The 19106-nt window shown below is 38.6% G+C and overlaps 1 protein-coding gene across 1 annotated transcript; it reads left to right on the forward strand.

Moving 5' to 3' along the window:
- Positions 1-166: 166 nt before the first annotated feature.
- LOC113677242 (mucin-like protein) lies at positions 167-17830 on the forward strand. Its single transcript, XM_027194015.2, is given in 22 exon segments — positions 167-429; positions 3238-3270; positions 3618-3766; positions 4385-4753; positions 5385-5485; positions 5879-5971; positions 6084-6664; positions 7645-7866; positions 8201-8530; positions 9035-9289; positions 9671-9864; positions 10310-10564; positions 10567-10648; positions 11087-11212; positions 11685-11807; positions 12343-12465; positions 12909-13037; positions 13171-13299; positions 13877-13986; positions 14625-14740; positions 15088-15456; positions 16486-17830. Coding segments are annotated over 22 exon segments (4071 nt in total). The 5' UTR covers positions 167-377; the 3' UTR covers positions 16616-17830.
- Positions 17831-19106: the final 1276 nt, after the last annotated feature.

The raw sequence follows: 19106 nt of genomic DNA on the forward strand, positions 1-19106 counted from the left end.
TTTCCTGTTTCCGTTAGCTGTTACGCGACATAAATATTGTACAGAGTACAGATTTAATCATATTTCGAGTTCATTACCATGCGACATACACCCTGCTGAGATCTTTCGCAAACACTAAATCACGTCAAACCTCTAAGTGACAGAAAACAGGGCGCATCGCTTTCTCAGAAAAGACGGAAGTGTTCCAGAACAGACGTTCATCCATAAACAGTACGTCGTCAAAACGACGATTGAAAAATTGTTTTCAAAAACAGTTTTTTTTACCATTACGTAGTTCTCAAGAGGCCTTCAAAGCTGCCCAGTAACCTTGTTTGTAGTTTGCGTGGTCAAGAAAATGTGGCGAGAAAGTGTCAAGACCCTTAACTTAACTTGAAAGTATGAGGCAAAGCGGAAGTTATGTTTTGATTCTTCTTATCATTTTCCACAAAGGTAAGTCAACATTAAACTTCTCGCCTTCTAATATTTGAGGAAACAAAGTTTAGTCGAGGCTAAACTTAATTTTAGGTCTTCTTGTGTCAAATTCGTTAAAGAACGTCAAGGTTTAAGATTAATCGACAGGCTTGCAAACATGTTAATCAAAGATGGCGTCAAGAAACGCTACACTTTAATCGAGGTGCGTGACATCACATGAAAACCAAGAATATAGGTGTCAACTTCTTGTACTGTGAAAATAGGGTTTGAAGGCAAAAGATTGTTCAAAACAACCGAGTTTAGGAGCCTTTAAAAGGAAGAAATAGACAACGGATCTTATGAAAAGAAGAGAACATATTTAAGGTTCGTTTTATTCAGAAGCTGCGGCGTTTCCTATTTGGTCGATCGATGAACTAAATTATGCTAAAGTGTAATACTTGAGTTGCGTAGTAAATTGTGATCAGCTCTTTTTGTGATATGTAAACTTTTACGTTGCAAAAAAAATATACATATGTATTTATATAAAACATAGAGACTGTACTTTCGTCCCTACAAGCCTGTTTCGTGATTACTCACTCATCAGGGAATTTTTTTATCTTTATTTTTTATCTTTAATAGAATCCCCTAATTAGTGAGTAATCACGAAACTGGCTTGTACGGGGATGAAATTATAGCCTCTTTGTTTTTTCCCTATCTCAGTAGCAGCAGAACAACCAAACAAAGGTTTATAAACATGCCAGGCGCCGTAATTGACGTTATTATAACGTGAGCAGAGACGAAAATCCTCAAAGAGAAAACGAAATGGACAGTCCGCGCTTTGAAGGTTTTCACGCTCAGTTAGATTGCAAGCTTACGAATGGTAATAAAAATAAAACACAGCTAACACGTATAGTATTTAAAGTTCGAGTTCAAGAACAAAACAGAACAAAACAGGAGTGATAAAAAATATAGCCAATGTGGCAGAACAGTTATAATTCATACTAATCATGACGGTGTCAGAGCGACCGCGATCAAGCTGAGGTCCAACGTGGCTAGCTCAGAGATCGCCAGTGAAGCAAGCCTCAGAAATTACATCGACCGCCCTTCGAGTCAACAATAAGAGCTTGCTCTGATGTCTTTTCCGATGCGTTGAGTGGTGAAGGCCACATCAGTCACTGCAACTGAGTTTTACGGCTCTGTCATCCCGAGAAATCTTCATGTTCCGAATGAAATATATTTATAAGACGAACAAGAAGCAAATGACGTCTTATACAGATTAAACTTTAAGTTCAAAACTCGGACAATGCTGATAGACTTGGTCCGACTATCATTGACAGCGTCTCCGATCGAATTACTGACAGGAACCTCTCAAGGCTGTCAGAAAATGTCTGGTGTCTTAAAGGTCATGTTTTATATGAAAATGAATTTTGTATTCATGGGAAAATTACGGTTGGCTAAAGGAGCTTAATCTAACTCTAAAGAGCTATTTCTTAATAACAAGAAAAAACAGTGAAATTTCGAGCGTTAGCCCTTCCCTTCTTTAGCCTTTCGCTCGAAACCTCTCAGCCGACGCAGCAGCACATGCAGTTTCTTTAGAAACTAACCCCTTTATTGCATAATTATCCCATCTGGGATGGGCAAGTTGCCCTACTCAACTCAGTTGATCATCCACTTCAAGTTGATAATTGTTGGTTAACTGGAATTTCGAAAAGCTGAAGTTTCGAGCATAAAGCTCCGTCGCTGCATATTTGCCTGCCAAAGCAATGAAGCGGTTCCTTTAATTTAGAGTTCAATAACTTCGATCGTTTACTTATTTCAAATCACTTAGGACTAAACTTTTTTCCACCATAAAAAAGCGGGGTTTAATATTAAGATTGCCTCGTCTTCGGTTTGTAAGTGAGATCGGAAATAGTATTCTGTTGGCTGTTAATGTAAAGTCAAGACAATTTAGCTCGAAACGTTCGAAATTGAGCTGATCACCGGTGAAACATTTAGAATGTGCAGCACTTCAAGTCAAAATTGGTTGAAACGAGGTACTCCATACATTTTACATAGCACATATACAACTCAATAATGCTTTCATACTTAAATTATTATAATCTAGTCTGAGGATCAACAATAAAAGAAATCTTCATAGAGCTGTAATTTTTCGAAAACGCGTAATTAGACGAATAAACATGTCCAAATATGAGGTACATACCTGTCCCTTTTTTCAAGAAACTTAACTTTCTTAAATTTCAAGACATTCATTTGGTACAGTTCGTTCAGTTTATGTTGTTATTAAAAAAGACGATCCCCTTTGAAAATTTGAAAATGTACCCATAAGAAACAACCAAATCTACGACTAAAACACAAGGCATGTAAACTCCTTTCGTTCGCCATTATGTGTAACAAATATTCCACAGTTTTTCATTTTCTATAAAGGTCCAAAGTTTTCCAACTCTCTGACTTTTGAGATAATGGCTTCTCATCCCTTGCATCTTTCAGAAAAATAAAGGTTTAAAGTATATATTATCAATAAGTACTAATTTTACCTTAGATAGAATTATTATATCTAAGCTTAATTAATCTTTCTTTCAGCGGACACAACAGAGCCACCTACTACAAGTACCTTCATCAGTAATATGAAAACAAACAGCGTCATGTTTTGCCAATAGAACCTCTCAAAAATTTTTTTGGGCATGACATCGTTAAACATCTACCTCAGTAGAACATCGAGTGCTGATATGGAATCCTTCCTTACTCACCAGCTGCTCTAGATTAGATATTATCTAGTTTGAAGTATTTTGACTTCTGTTTATTTATGAAAATTTGCTGTTACATATTATGTTGTTCTTTATTTTTCAGCAGCTAACAAAACGACTGCCCCTCCTGTTGATAGTAAGCAATTATAGTTTCTTCTATAATTTGTTTTGTTTTGTCTTTATATTCCTTGTGTTTGTTATACTTCCTTAATGTAATAGATTGCAACTGTAACGAAACTGTGTACAATGCAAATGAATTTCATTCCTGGAAAGAATTAGCTAAATGCTCTTTTTCAGAAAATTTAATTTAAATTACCGCTTTCTCTATTATTAGACCAGCCTGTCATTTAGAATACATCTCTTGTTTAATAACTGTCTTAATTTAATTCTTACAGCCCCTATCGAGTTGAGATGAAGCTGTATATACACGGTAATGCTCTATTACTTGAAGTTCACTATTTCGTATACTTTTTCAATTCAAAGCGAGCAACGTGTATCCGTTTGGCCCTCAGCAGAATGACAGCGAGTTTCGTCTCGAAGATTCACGGTCTTTTTCCTCCCGGCGGTGCTTACGAATAAATACAGACTGGAAGGGATTCCCCTTCTTCTCGGGGAGACATTATAAACTGCATGTAAGTTCTTCTCGATGATCTTCACATGTGTTACGTTATCGTCGTACTCGGCGTAATTTCTTAGTACCACAAGCATCATCCTTAAAAAGGTTATATTTTTCTTTGCTGCTTTAGTTTCCAGCCTTAAAACTTATAGAAATACTCAATTTCTTCAACTAAGTTCAATAAACATCAATTTTTACTCAACTTTTCACTATGATTGGTCCAGAAAACTCGCGCCATCCTCTCAACCAATCAGATGCAAAACTTGCCAACAATCGTGACTTGGTCATCTGCGTTTTCCCGCGCGCCAAGCAGTCTCCTTGTTTTCTCTTTGAGTTCTCATTGGCCAATAATGATGTAACCCTTTGGTCTGCTCAGTCGCTGGGAACAATTTGGTTTTGGTCTTTCGACACTCAATTGAAAACTTGCTTTAACATGTTAGCATTATAATTTATCTCAAGGTTGTATTTTAAGAATTAGATTTGCCATTCATGTGTAATGCTAGAGAGCACTCTGGGGTTTGCATACATCTGTAAAGAATCATAACGTACAAATGTACAAGATCAGCCTGCAAAACTATGATTATCCGCTTTATGATCAAGCTGCCTGATTGTGTTCTGTCATTCTGCCTTGCAGATATGCCGCGACGGTAAAATCCAACTGAACTATGAATGGAGCTGGTGGTGGCCGCAGAAGTTTGGTATCTACCGATGGTTCAGAAATATGGCTGTTATTGCACCTTTCTGGGCGACGACTGATACTTACTTTGCCTTCAAAAAAAACCATTCCAGGGTGTATTATCAAGTATACGAAGAAAGTAAGGAAAGCTCCTCTAATATTCTTGATATGGCTGCAAAACACGTACAGAACTACGCTGAAGGATTTTCCAACTTTCAGGCCTCCTGGGTCCTTGTAGTGACTTGGAAGAATCTCTGTCCGTACGTCTATTATCCATACTACTATTACTATTATGGAGACCAGGAAATTAAGTTAAACTGTCGCTGGGTAAGTAAATATGTGTGGTTGATCAAACTAGTCCATGGTCATTCTTAGTACATACTAAAACGGTGGATAGCGTCGAAGGCGCGCTCTGATTGGCTACTCAAACTTCACTTTGAAATATTGTTTGCCATTCACCTCCGGGCATTCACGCGCAGGATTTGCGCCTTAAAATATTGTAATCGTTGCGGGAATTAATTATTTGAAATCATCTTTTGTGCGATTTTGCCCCACCGCTTTGCAGCTCGGTAAATATCATTACTAGTCAGCTCCACTTCGGTGAATAGTTGTTTATTATTCCACCTGCTGTTCACGTAAAGTCTTAATAACGATTACAATGCAGTTCACACTGGTGTCCAGGCTTAGAGAGACCAGTAATTTTCCCCTCTTTACAGTGCATGCGTTTCGAATAAATGAAGAATTGAAAAAAAATAGATTGAAAAAACTGGGAAATGTAAAAAACCACAACGAAACCAACAGCAACAAAGAAATAGGAGAAATATTTTTCTTCTGTATATTTCAATATCTTTTTTATAATACACATTGCATTATTTTCATATCTCTTCCCTTCCTAAAAAATATCTTTGTCATTTAGTGTAGGTACGTCAGTTGATATTAGTTTCAATTTTTTTTTCAGAACAACACATTTCAAGCAGTTATAATAACAGATGGATTTAACACGTTCTTGATGTACAATTATCCCCACAATGGCATTCAGTGGGTGGTTCCTGCAGATCAGTAAGTTTCTTTTTTTAGCTATTTTAAAATACATAATTCCAGTCTATTTTATTGATTAACAATGTCCATGATAAACCTTTCTTAAACTTAATGAGGTAATGTTAGCTGCTCAATTCTTGCAATCCACGATTTGCACGAAACTTTCGCCTAGTTCGAAGAACGATATATTGGCTTAGCTGGCGGTTCTGTGAGTGGTTTCAATCGTTGAGCCGAGGAGCCACAAGGGGTCTGGAAAAGAAAATTGAGAGATTTCCACTACTCGTTTTCGAGGCATGTAGGCCTTTATTTTCACCAAGCACCCAAAACACCGTCTAATACCGAGGCTGAGACTGGCTTCAATTAAAATTAGCTTTATTCAAGTATAATCAAAAACTGACTTCTACTTCCTCACAGTTCTGATTACCGTTACTGGACTGGCTACTATGGTCTCCCTACTGCTGGGTGGAACGCAGGGAATGATGGTCAGGATTACCTTAACATTAAAGGGTAAGAAAACTGCATCAGGAGGTCTATGACAATCTTTAATCATTTTCCTTGAAATAAGAACTTTACAGTACATTTTTTTTTAATTGATTTGTATTTTTTTGTTCTATTTTAGATCCGGAACTTTGTTTGGAATGTATAATCTAGATAAACAAAACGGAAATACGGGATCACCTGGAAAATATTTCTGGAAGATCGAGAACAATACGGAAAAAGACTCATTAGAGAAGTGCATGGCTTGGAGTATGCGCCAAAGAGGATTGAACATGCGTGATTGGTACGATAAACTGATACGTTCAGACTGGCGGATGGCCTGTCCTTGTACGGAATGGCAAGCCTGGTTAGATTGGGGAAGATTCTCTTGGGATTGGTGGTCCACTTGGCCTGATTGGTGTTACGAGTCCAGGCGTGTCAAATTCATTCCCTTTCCAATGAATAGTGATATCAGGGGTTTTACCGTGAGACAGCAGTGTTGTTACTCAACTAACTGGGACGACTGGGGCTCTCTCAAGGTTGGTCCCCCTGATGGCGGACACGTGAAAGTTGATGACTGGTTTAATCAGGTTGAAGATATGGAGGAAATGTACACAGACCGGCAGGCTTATCAGTTTTGTTGTGTTGATACAAATATGTGTGAGCATTTCTACTTCTACCGTCCGTCTGATCACTGCTCTTTGTATAGGCCGCCATTAAGACGTAAGTTCAGTTCTTTTCCACTGTTTCTAGGTCAAATTGAAATTGGAATGCTGGTTTTTGTGGAGGGAGGAAAGCCTGAGGACCCGGAGAAAAACCCTTAGAGCAAGGACTAGACCCCACAACAAACTCAACCCACATGTGACTCCAGGTCCGGGAATCGAACCCCAGCCACAGAACCACTGTGCCAGCCCTGCTCCCCTGTGGAGTCGTATGGTGTCTTTTTTTTTCACTCCAGTTACATCTAACATATCCAGACCGCCCGTCCCTTGTGTGGTCTCACATGTTGGTTCAAGTTGTTTAAAAGAAAACGTAAATTAGCCACCGTAAAGGGTAAAAAAGCTGACGTTTCGAGCGTTAGCCCTTCGTCAGCGCGATCGCTCAATCGCTCTGACGAAGGGCTAACGCTCGAAACGTCAGCTTTTTTACCCTTTACGGTGGCTAATTTACGTTTTCAACCCAGTTGTTATCACTACATTACCTGCTATACTCTCCCACCGACGTAGCACCACAGTTTCTTTAGAAAATAACGCCTTTATTGTTTAAAAGAAGGGCGACAACTATTTCCTGAGTTCATACATTGTCACGACAGTCGGTATGACAATCGACTTTGGCGATGTTGCAGGAAAATTGCGCTCCATCTTTACTATTCAACGGGACGCTGAAAATATAACATCAGGGCCTGAAATTCACAAAGCAAAAATTTACGACTTTTCCGCCCTCTCTGGCTACCAACTACCTAATTCGAAGTGTTTTAATACTTGGAATAAAATATCATCGTTATTTGCTTTTGGTACGTTTTTAAGAATTTTCTTTAACATTTTCAGGTTGGTTCTGGGGTGATCCTCACATTAAAAAAGTAACTGACTTTTTCGCCCTTCCAGCAACCAACTCACTAATTCGAAATGTTTTAATACGTGGAATAAAATATCATCGCTATTTGCTTTCGGTATGTTTTTGAGAATTTTCTGTTACATTTTTAGGTTGGTTCTGGGGTGATCCTCACATTAAAACACTTGATGATAGAAGCTATACTTTCAATGGTCTCGGTGAGTTCGTCATGGTTGATGCAAATGAGGGACAATTTCAACTTCAGGCCAGAACAAAACGTGCTCAAGGGAATAACACGAAAGCAACTATTTTCTCGGCCGGCGCAGCTAAAGAAGAAAATACGAGCACAATCGAAATACGGGTAAAGCCTAAAGGTAAGGATACTGTTATGCATTTTACATAACTTACAAAAAAAAGAATGTCTCGATTAATTGATAAATTAATTGCTCACTGCAGGGTTAAAATCTGCCTTGAGAGAGTTTGGATAGTTTTTTGATGCGTTCCTCAATAACTCAGAATACTACTTGTTGTTAAAAAATTTGAAAATTACCAGTTAATAACATGAAAAAAAAAAATGAGGACGATTAGCAAGTTATGATCTCACACTTGATAAAGATAAAGACAGATAAAGATTAACGCTAACATCCGTAGAAAGCAGTCCTAATAGTTGCGACGGTGTAGTTTGACTTACATATTCTTCACTTTTAGGAGGGCTGGAAATTTTGTTAGACAAGAAAATCTACCACGGCTACAACAACCTAATAGACAAGAGTATAGCAATCGGTGGAAATCTCTCTGCTTCAGCACCAGAGAAAAACTGTTTACAGGTTTCCTTTCCCTCAACAACATCCGTCAACTTCTGTGTGAAGAAAGAAATGTTGTCGTTTGTGGTAAGTCTCGGTGAGGATTTCAAAAACACCACCAAAGGACTATTGGGAACGTGGAATGATAACCCGGATGATGACTTCACAAGGCCTGATGGGACTGTTTTAAAGTCATTTTCATTAAGGGATATTCATTTCTCGTTTGGTGTCAAGTGTAAGTATCCCCACACAGTCTTTCTTACTTTTCCTTGTAAGTGGGAAGCACTCTACTTACACATCACACAGTGAAGAACATAAGGTCTCTAGGTTAGAGCGTGCCCTAAGACTGGCTGATTTAGCGGGCCGTATTTCACTGCACGGGCCGCTAAATTAAAAAAAATTTGTTTGAATTGAAATCTTTCACCTCAATTTGATTTTAGAGACATACTAAATATCTTGCTAACTTCGAACTGTAACTTATGGAAACTCGTTTTTTCCGCTCGGATATATTTAAGCGTAACTTAAAGAACGGACTTCGAACTCGGTTAGCACAAGAAATTTAAACTCCGACTTTTCGAGGACGCGGAAGGCAGCCGGAATTTGAGAGTTCTTTTCCTAGGAATTTCTTAATTTTTTTATCTTTTGTCTTCGCGCTAAAATATGGCAGTTGGACGGTTGATCCTAAGCGTCATTACAGCCTTACAAGTTCATTACAAGTCTTCTACGCTATTCTTTTCAGGGCAAATTAACCAGTCCCAATCTTTATTTACGTATGGAAACAATGAAAGCGTGGCCAGTTTTTCAGATCCTGATTTTGAGCCCATGTTTGCTGATAACATCACGTGGCATAATGACAGTTTAAGACCGAAAGCTGAAGATCAATGTGGAAACGATCACGAGTGTCTATTTGACGTGGCTTCCACCAACGACTTGTCTCTTGGCTTGGTAACCAAGGATATCAGCATTCAACTGGTGAATGAGACAAAACAACTCAGTAAGTATTTGAATTTATCATTATATCTCCTGCTTGTGCCATAAATTCGATCGCAAAAAAAAACTCGGTCCGTGCTGCCTATTAAACTTTAACCTGATACTTCGTTTTGGAGAAAACTGTATTCCAAATGTAGTCTTTTTATTTTGGTATCTAAACATTCTTAATGGGTTAAAATTGATAAAATATTTCAATGTTGATAATACTGCGTAAAGTTGTGGTAATCATTTGGGATTCCCGATACTCTGTGGGAGAATCTATCAGAAATTTTTCCTATTTTCAGCGTCCCCAATTAACTTCTGATATATTTTTTTGCGGATCCAATTTACCTGTAGCATTTATTTCACGATTACATTGTTACGCGTTCACTTTTCTTTTTCACAGACAACTTCCCGCCCAAAATAGAGACTGTTTCGAACGCGATAAATGCGACCCTTGGTGATACAGTTCACTTGAGCATCAGGGCTGTCGATAACGACACGATTAAGTTTCGCGTGATTAACAATCCTGAAGGGGCCACTTGGAACCAGACTGGTAACTTGTTATATTTCACTTGGCTTGTTACAACATCAAGAAAGGTATGCTTATCAACATTTTGTCTCTTCAAAATAGAAAATGTTTCTCATCTTATCAAAGTATCTGATACGGTATGTAACGTTTTATCTTTCGCTTCGAGAGAATCCGTCATTTCTCATTTTGCAGCGTAACGTATACTTAAACGTATCAGCTATGTTCCTGTACCGTTCTGAAGAAAGTCGTCTGTAAGGGACTTCAAGAATTTTACCGCGCTTTCAAAGGCAAACTGCACAGAAGGCGCGAGAAATTATTTGAATGTACTTCTCTTCTTAAAGCCTTGGCATTTGAAACGCGAAAGAGATACATTCCTTGTTTCAATCACCTCAAAACTAGCAAAAACGTTTCCGTGCAATCGCGGGTTATCTGAGTCTCTACCACGTTATTTTTCTAGTGGGGGCTTACTCGGGTGAATAAAAGCTTAACGCCGTCTGAAATCTCCCTTTGCAGTTCAGTTTGACTTTCGTTGCTTCTAACGACAAAGGCGCAAGTGCCAGTTGGAGTCCAATTATTAACATGTGTGCTTGCCAACATGATGGTCAATGCGTAAAGCCAGAAGAGGGTGACACAGCCAACACTGACAGCAAGTTTGTATACATGGGATGTGCATGTCAGGGAGGATACACAGGAAGATTCTGTGACAGCGACATTGACGCCTGCGAAATGAATGGTCAGCCGTGTTACGCGGGAGTTGCGTGCATTGATCTCTTTCTGCGCCAGCCAATTCCAGTGGATATAAATGTGGACCTTGTCCATCAGGGTACACTGGAAATGGAGCTCAGTGTGCTGGTGGGTTCTTTCAATTTTTCCAGGGATGAAGTTTAATTCTGAGCAAAGGTGAATTCAGTGACTTGCTCGAGCTAACACACATGAAAACATCTTGCCACCTCGGGGCAAATTTGAATTGTTTGCGAATAGCGAAAGAAAAAAGTTGTGCATGTTAAGTCTTCTGATCTCGAATAACCTCACTTCTATAGCTATCTTTGTGTGGAAATTCAAAAGGACCCTCTGATCGATCAAAAAGCTATCGTTTCTTACACCTGTAGACTCAAAGAACTGAAAAATCGTTAAATATTTAAATGCAGATAACCAAGTCGAGAATACATTGTGATCTTACACACAAGGGACTCTAAAAGAACGATTAATGATAACGTACGTGAACGTTCAGACAGTTTTTACCCAGTGGTGTACATTACTGATTAACTGACGCCAAGCACTATTTTTCAGACATCGACGAATGCCAAAATAAGTCGAGGATTGACTGTGATCAGCTCTGTGTCAATCTGCCAGGTTCTTACTTCTGTGATTGTAACAACGGATACAAACTGAATGCTGATGGCGGCACGTGTGATGGTAAGCCACCTAATTTCTTTTATTCCTGTCCAATTGCTTTAAGTCCTGTCCAGTTTCTTTGAGTCTTATTCCGCTTTGTTTTGGGTATACGCATGACCCAGAAATGGAACTGAATTTTGCAGAGTAACTTTCTCCCAGATCTGATTGATTTTATATGAAAAGAGGAGTCAGGAACTGACTTACAATTAAACCTGATGAACTTCTTACGCATTATACGTTACCATGAGTTTCTCTACGTGTGTCGACGGTTTTCACCTTGTTCAAATTTTTAAGCTTTTACTGTTTATGTGTTGTCATGTACATACTTTATATTTTTGTGTTATAAAAAAAAAAAAAGGTTATAAAAATTATCCTTGAGCTAATCCTTCTTTTTTAAGTTCGTCTGTTCCTCCTCTCTAGTCCATCATTTAAAAAGAGTAATGTTTGGTACAGTTGTGGTCAATGTGAAAAATATTCTTTCATTTGCTTGTAGATGTTAACGAATGCCTGCCAACAAACGATTGTATGCAGAAGTGTAACAACACACGAGGAAGTTACAGCTGTTCATGCGACAATTTTTTTCAAGTTGATCCCATGGATCCAAAGAAGTGTGTAGGTGAGAATGGAGTGTTTGTGGAAACATTACTGGCTTCATCCTGGGGAAACGTAACCACCCGATGGAACGCGCATTGTGTCTTTGATCAAAAGGTCTGGGTTCGAAACCTGACCAAGTCAACTTGTTGAGTTCTTGGGTGATGAATTCACTCACAAAGTGCCTCTCTCTCCACCCAAGAGTAAAAATGGTTGGCAGCGAACCGCCAAGGAGACTTGAGAACAATATCGATGGCTGGCCTGTTATACTCGTAATGAGTTGCAGCCGGATGAGTAATTGGGTATTAGCCCACTTCAATATTCTTTTCAGCGGGTCTCAAAGGGGTAAACCGTTAGCAGTATAACGGCCAAGAGATTTAACCGCCAGCAAGAAAACATAAACTGTTTATAATCCCTTGAAATTGATTATAAGTAAAAATGTAAAAAAGGGACTTCTAATAAATTCGTTCATTTCATCAATGAAAACGACACGTTATTAAGTTCTTATCACATTTACAAATAATTCTATCTAATGCCAATGTGACATTTTTTTTAAACAGCCATAAACCCTTGTCCTGCTGGCCATGGCTGTCAACATGTTTGCTTCACAGGGGACGATGATGAACTTAAATGCACGTGCGATGCTAATTATCAGCTGGACAGTGATGGCATAAGTTGCAGAGGTATTAAGAAATTTTGCGACTATGAATTTCAATATGAGTTTACAGCGAAATATATGCAGTAAAGTTGACTCTTCTTGAGTGAACATTTGTAACTGATAACCGAGAGAGGTTAAAAAAAAGAGGTTCCTTCGCTTTTCAACTGAGTATTGTAAAAGCAAAATCAAAGTAATCCCAAAGGTCAGTCAGAAGAAAGGATAATAATGTTGCAAACCGTACCTCTAATTTCACGCAGGTTCTTCTACCTCACACTTCGCATCCCACACTTCGCATCCCACACTTCGCATAACACACCTTACACGTAAGATTCACACTTCCCACGTTACTGACGTCAAGTTAGTTTTGTTCTTGTCATCCTCACCCGACTTGCATATCTGAGATCTGTTATCATTTCATCAACTAGAAGGCCATCTCTTAATGTCTTTGCTACTCACTTCACTTTTCAGATATCGATGAATGCGACCCTTCGAATCCCCGTCATCGCTGCAGTCAGATCTGTAAAAATACTCCAGGGAGTTATAGCTGCTCTTGTGAAAAAGGATTTGAAATAACCAAGGATGGTTACGATTGTGAAGGTTAATAACGAAACTTGGTGCTTAAATTAAACAGCTGTTTCATTGCAGCAGTTTGCCATTTACTTTTTTAAATTTTGCATGATTTTCTTCGTTTCTTTTGATTTCTAATTGTTATTTGTACTTTATTAATCAGATATTAACGAGTGCCTCGACGTGAGCTTGTTCAACTGCACGGATGAGTTTCACAAATGCGTTAACACTCGTGACTCTTACAAGTGTGAATGTGATCAAGACTTGTACTTTATTGACGGAAAATGCAGAGGTAACGACTGCAAAAAATGCGTCTTTTTGTAACTTGATTCATGATTAGGATCAGGATTCGAACTAGAACTGAGAACTGAATAAAATTGTAATAATGAGGATGAAATTTCATTTCCAGTTTTCGACAATTTTTATGTTAGATGGCCTTGGATAGTGTGCTAATGAATATGATTTTATGAAACCATGAACCGCATGATATGCAGGGGCGTAGACAAACGCAAATGAAATAAACCAACATTAAGTAATTTGATAATATGATTTCTATTTTTGATAGATTAATATCATATTTCCTTGAATAAGCAGTCAGGCGCTTATATCGAATTTTGGTTTAAGGGAGAGTCACTTATTGGAAGGAGAGCGTTTAATCGAGGGGGGCACTTATTATTATTCTGTACTGATTCCGCTGTAGTTGGAGTTTAAAATTTAATAAATAAGTTGGCAGTAGCAACAACTTTTTTTCGTATCCCTTCTATTAGGGAAATGAAGGAAGGAGGGAAGGGGAAGTGGGGGGAGGGCGCTTGTCTGGAGGAGAACACTTACTAGAGTGTGGACTCTATTGTCCGTTATTTTCTTTCTAGGTTTGGAGAAGAATCAGACAGCTCCAGTGCCAGAGTTACAAAAGCCACGCGAACCTTCAAACAAAGAAAAAGAGGAAGCCGTCCAGTTCTCGATTGAACATAAAAATGGGGTGGGTATGATCATATTACCAATGGACTTTTTGAGAATTTTATGCAATCAAAGATGATGAAGCTGATGAAGTCGCAAGGAACTTGAAATCCCTAAGGACCAATTACTGTTTATTGCCTGAGGAGGAGGTCTAGACGATTTTGGTTGTGTCACAATAAAATAATCTGATTCCCTCCTTAAGTTTCGTTTTATTGTGATGACCTCCCCCCATTTACTGGCAGTTAATTTCTTATAGTCCCCCATTTATACTCTGCTAGCGACGACTGGCTCCCCTCTGTTTCCCCCTGAAAACCATGTGATCAACCCATGTGTTTAACAGATCTTCTACCGATCGAACAAACGTACATATAAATCTTAAAGTCAACGTGGTCATGACTATGTGTTGCCACGTATTCGCACAGAGCGCTTTAAGCGCTGCTTTGTAATAGTTTAATGTTTGTAAAGAAAGTTAGCCTTTTTATATAACTCCTCTTCTATTGTATTGTAAACTTGCACTTGTGTCTGCAAGTGTTTGGTTTAATTAATCAATAAAGACTGAATCAAGCAATCAGTCCCCCCCTAATTTCAACCCCTCTCCGCTCCCCGGCGATTAATAATAACTAAGCCCCTAAATCACGCTTTTTCGTGGTGTGTTTGTAGTTTAAATGGGATTTCAAGAAAGACAAGGATTTCAATGAAAAGATGGCTTCTGTTACCACTAAATACTGTAGTGAAAACAGGACAAGATGTGCTCTAAAAGAAACAACAAGAAGCAGGTGATGATTTTAATAGTAATTGATTTGTACAAATGAAGGTTAATCGCTCAGTTTCCACGCCAAAAATGTACATTAAACGTCTTACAATTGATTGACTCTGCAGTTTGTTCTTGTTCTAACCTAGCTGAAAGGGGTCACGGAGTTTATCCAGATTCTCCGGTCTTCCCCATCCTCCCCCCAGCAAAAAATCTAAATATACGTAAACTTACTGCGTTTTTGTTTGTTTAGCGTTGTAGAGCATTCATAGGTCAAGAGACTCTTCACCTTGTTCTAATTCAACTGTCCTTGAATGCGACAAAATAATAGATATTTACCCTTTGTTTATCATTTTTGTCCTTCTTTGCCAGACGGCCGCTCTTTTTTGATCTCTATACTACAGATCAAATCCATCTTTTGCCTGATTACCCCACAAACTCATCCGGGCTCCTTTACGTAGCGTTCTATGTTCAACAACCTGTTGGCCAATATGTCAGCAACGCGTCAGCACTACCACACAGAATACTGGTTCAAATTATAGTCATTCACAAAGGTGAGATTGAAGCAGCTATTGGTGCAAATATATCTGGTGTAGTAGCGTGGTTTAAACCTGGCGAATCAACCTCCTCGCCAACTGTAAGAACAGCAGAACCGGATCCCATAACCTGGAAGTGGATTGCAATTGGTGCTATCGGGGGAGGAGTGGTTCTCGTCATCGTTGTCATTATCGTTTGGAGATGGTGAGTCAAAATAACACTTTTTGGTGTCAAAAACTGGGATCAAATCCTGGACCAGGTGTCACATGTGGGTTGAGTTTGTTGTTAGTTCTTGTTCTTGCCCCGAAAGTTTTTCTCGGAGTTCTTAGGCTTTCCTTCCTCCACGAAAACCAAACATTCCAATCCGCCTCGTGGGATGTTAATGCAATTATTATGATTATTGTTGTTGTTTTTATCGTTATCTATATTATTGCACATCAGTTCTCCCCCAGATTGGGATGCCAGTCAATCCCCTCGCATTTCCTCAAGTTTTCCTGACAGTTTTCCGGTGCTTGTATATAACGATTTTAAAGAGGCTCTGTTTAGGCAAAGTACGCGCCCAGAGGCATTACACAATAACCCCAGCTATGTTTTGAGCCTGAACCGTATGATCTGGAGACGAAGGCACCACATCAGAGGGGTACAGCTTTCTCCTTTGACTCCTTACCACGTAAATTCAAATGAAAATCAAGAGTTTTGAATTATCAATATGAAGCTATTTTCCAATCTCTTTATTTTAGTTTGAAGATGAAGTGCAAAAACAAAAATGTTGTGTTACCTAATAATGCTGATGACACAACTGGAGGAAACATCGCCATGAACAATTGTTATCAGTCTGTAGAGAGCCTGTAACTAATACCCACCCAGTGAAACACTTTTTTCTATCGTAAATGTAGAAAGTAATTACCCCATAGTTGGTCACCGCTTAGCTTTCTTCCGTCCGTGTGCTGGGGGACTTTAGTTTTCACTCGGGAAAAATATTAGTCCGTAGATCAGAGACAACAGTTTCAGTCGTATGATGGTAAACGCTTGTCAGAACTTATTTAGAAAACATAATTTGACGTGAACCCCGTGAAACTAAAACGATTTCAAAAATGTGTTTTACCACGTCTCGCGAATTAAAAACCGTTAAATATAATTGTGTCATATCGCCTAAAACACCTTACTACACTCTTGAAAATCAAGAGTTTTGAATTGTCAATATGAAGCTATTCTTCAATCTCTTTATTTTAGTTTGAAGAGGAAGCGCAAAAACAAAAATGTTGTGATCCCTACTGTTGTTGATGACACACCTGGAGGAAACATCGCCATGAAGAGTAATCATCAGTCTGTAGAGAGCCTGGAACCAGCACCCAGCCAGTGAAACGCTTTTCTATCGTAAATGTAGAAAGTAATTACCCTATAGTTGGTCACCGCTCAGCTTTCTTCCGTCCGTGTGCTAAGGAACTTTAGTTTTCACTCGGGAAAAATATTAGTCCGTAGATCAGAGACCACAGTTTCAGTCGTATGATGGCAAACGCTTGTTTGAACTTATTTAGAAAACATAATTTGACGTGAACCCCGTGAAACTAAAACGATTTTACAAATGTGTTTCACCAGGTCTCGTGAAAGATATAATTGTGTCATATCGCCTAAAACACATTACTACACCTTAAGCTCTTGATGCTATCTTATAACTATCTTATCATAAAACTGGTTGGAAACTTTTTCTTAAAGTGGTTTAGACAAAGCCTCGGCCGTTCGAAGGCTGGATAACGCTATCCACTGTATAAATTTCCATACAGTAGATAGAATAGAAAGTTTTGTTAACACTTACCGGTATCACCTGGTTAGCGATTTATCCGGTGGAAAGCGCCATCCAGCCTATGAAAAACCGAGGCGAGAGATATAGTTTCTGCATATGAAGACAATTTGCATCGCTAAATAACGTGTTCAACACAAAATTAAGCTCGTGTTTTATTCGGTTCAACCGTTTCAACCTCATCAAAAAACAGTCTTGAAGTGTGATTGCATCTGCTTTCCCATTCTTAACACGCTTATGATTTCTCCTACTTTCCTCATATCTGGCGTTTATGAAGAGTGGAACTCGTAGTTGTTTTCTTGTTAACAGAAAGCGTCAAGGCTGGCAAATGGACTCCGCGCTAGATTTTAATGGGCCCGCGAAAACGAAAGCGATCGCTCACCACGTTTTTTTCCAAAGTTTCAATCTGGTTCGATGCCCTTTGACAAATTAATCTATTTGAGCCAATTTTTTAATTTAACTCAAGGCAGTACCTGTGTCAAGCCAAGAGATCATGAATTTATAATTTCTTGGTCAAGCTCAGGAGAGTTAAATAGGTTGGGTACATATTTATCATGGTTTATTTCATTTTTAAATTTAACTCAAGGCAGTACCTGTGTCAAGCCAGGAGATCATGAATTTATAATTTCTTGGTCAAGCTCAGAGGAGCTAAATAGGTTGAGTACATATTTAAAAACTTAACAGGGGTTATCAGAGTCAGTAGTGTCATAGGATTGTGCTCGTTGATAGATCGATTGACCTGTACTCAGAGATTTCAAATAAAAGTCAGTTTAATCGGTATTGATTAGGGGGGAATTTGATTGATATCTTGAATGATTGAAATTTAGCTCGCTAACATAAGTACTGAAGCCCGTAGATAGACCTTTGCAGTTTTACTTCTAACTTATGCTAAGCGCCTGCAACTCCTTATCTTTGTTTTTGTTGTAGTTGTTAACGTTGTTGCAATTTTTTTCGATTTTGTTAAGTGGGCTGTGAATGGTTTCTTTACTTTAAAACACCAATCCTCTAATGCATTGTTTCCATCAAACGAGGAACGTTCTTAGATTTGCAAGTTGAATAAGTTATATCTTATCATTGTGAATTTGACAAATTTAGCTTAAAGTTGACAAGTTCATCATCATCGATCCTTAATCATACTTTGTTCTGTTTGGTTTTTTTTTTTTGCACGAATAACGTAAGCTAGCCACAATAATGACTTCCTTTAATTTAAAGTTTGATCACGGACAAACGCATGGGTACAGGCAGGTCAATATAAGAGGAACAAATAACAATTTCAACAAGTACATAAAACACAAATCATTTCGAATTATAAATTTACCGCCACAAACAAAGACGGTTTCGACTGACGGAAGGAAAAATAAACCTCAACAAATTTTTTTCCATTGTGATTAAAACGTAGAAACTTATGAGAGCTTTTGAGAAATTCTCTGCTGTTCACTTGATTTGTATTGGCTGCAGCTCAAGCTGTTTTGAAGATAGACGCGCATGTTTGCCACAGCATTTGATTAACAAATGATCCAGAGGTACCTTAGGCACCTCTCCTTTCATAACGTGCCTTCGTCCAAAAATCCTCAAAGGCCCACAGGATTTCTCCAAAGCTCTTATCAGTTTCTACGTTTTCGTCACATTGGAAAAAAATTGTCGAGGTTTGTATTTCCTTCCGCCGATCGAAACCGTCTTTGTTTGTGGCGGTAAATTTGTAATTTGAAATGATTCGCTCGCCATCACGTAATATTTACACAGCGTAATTTGCATTTGAGCTGAAACCACGAGGCGGAGCCAACCTACTGTGCTATTGCTTGACGACAGCCGACAAAGAGTCACACTGCCTGTCCGCATGGATGACAGGCAAGTGGAAGCTTTTTGAGCATTTGAAATAGCGAGAAAAAGTCATGACCGAAATTTGACACCTTCCTTTTGAAGTCACTGAACCTCCAAAAGTACGCACGCAGAGCAAGAGTTTTATCCACAGAACCTTCTAGAGACCAAGTTTCATTTTCAGTTAATGTCGAACTTATTTTTCTTTTTATCCTCAGGAGAAAAATATAATTTC

Source organism: Pocillopora damicornis, chromosome 3 (genome assembly GCF_964200805.1).
Source record: "Pocillopora damicornis chromosome 3, jaPocDami1.2, whole genome shotgun sequence".
Taxonomy (NCBI): domain Eukaryota; kingdom Metazoa; phylum Cnidaria; class Anthozoa; order Scleractinia; family Pocilloporidae; genus Pocillopora; species Pocillopora damicornis.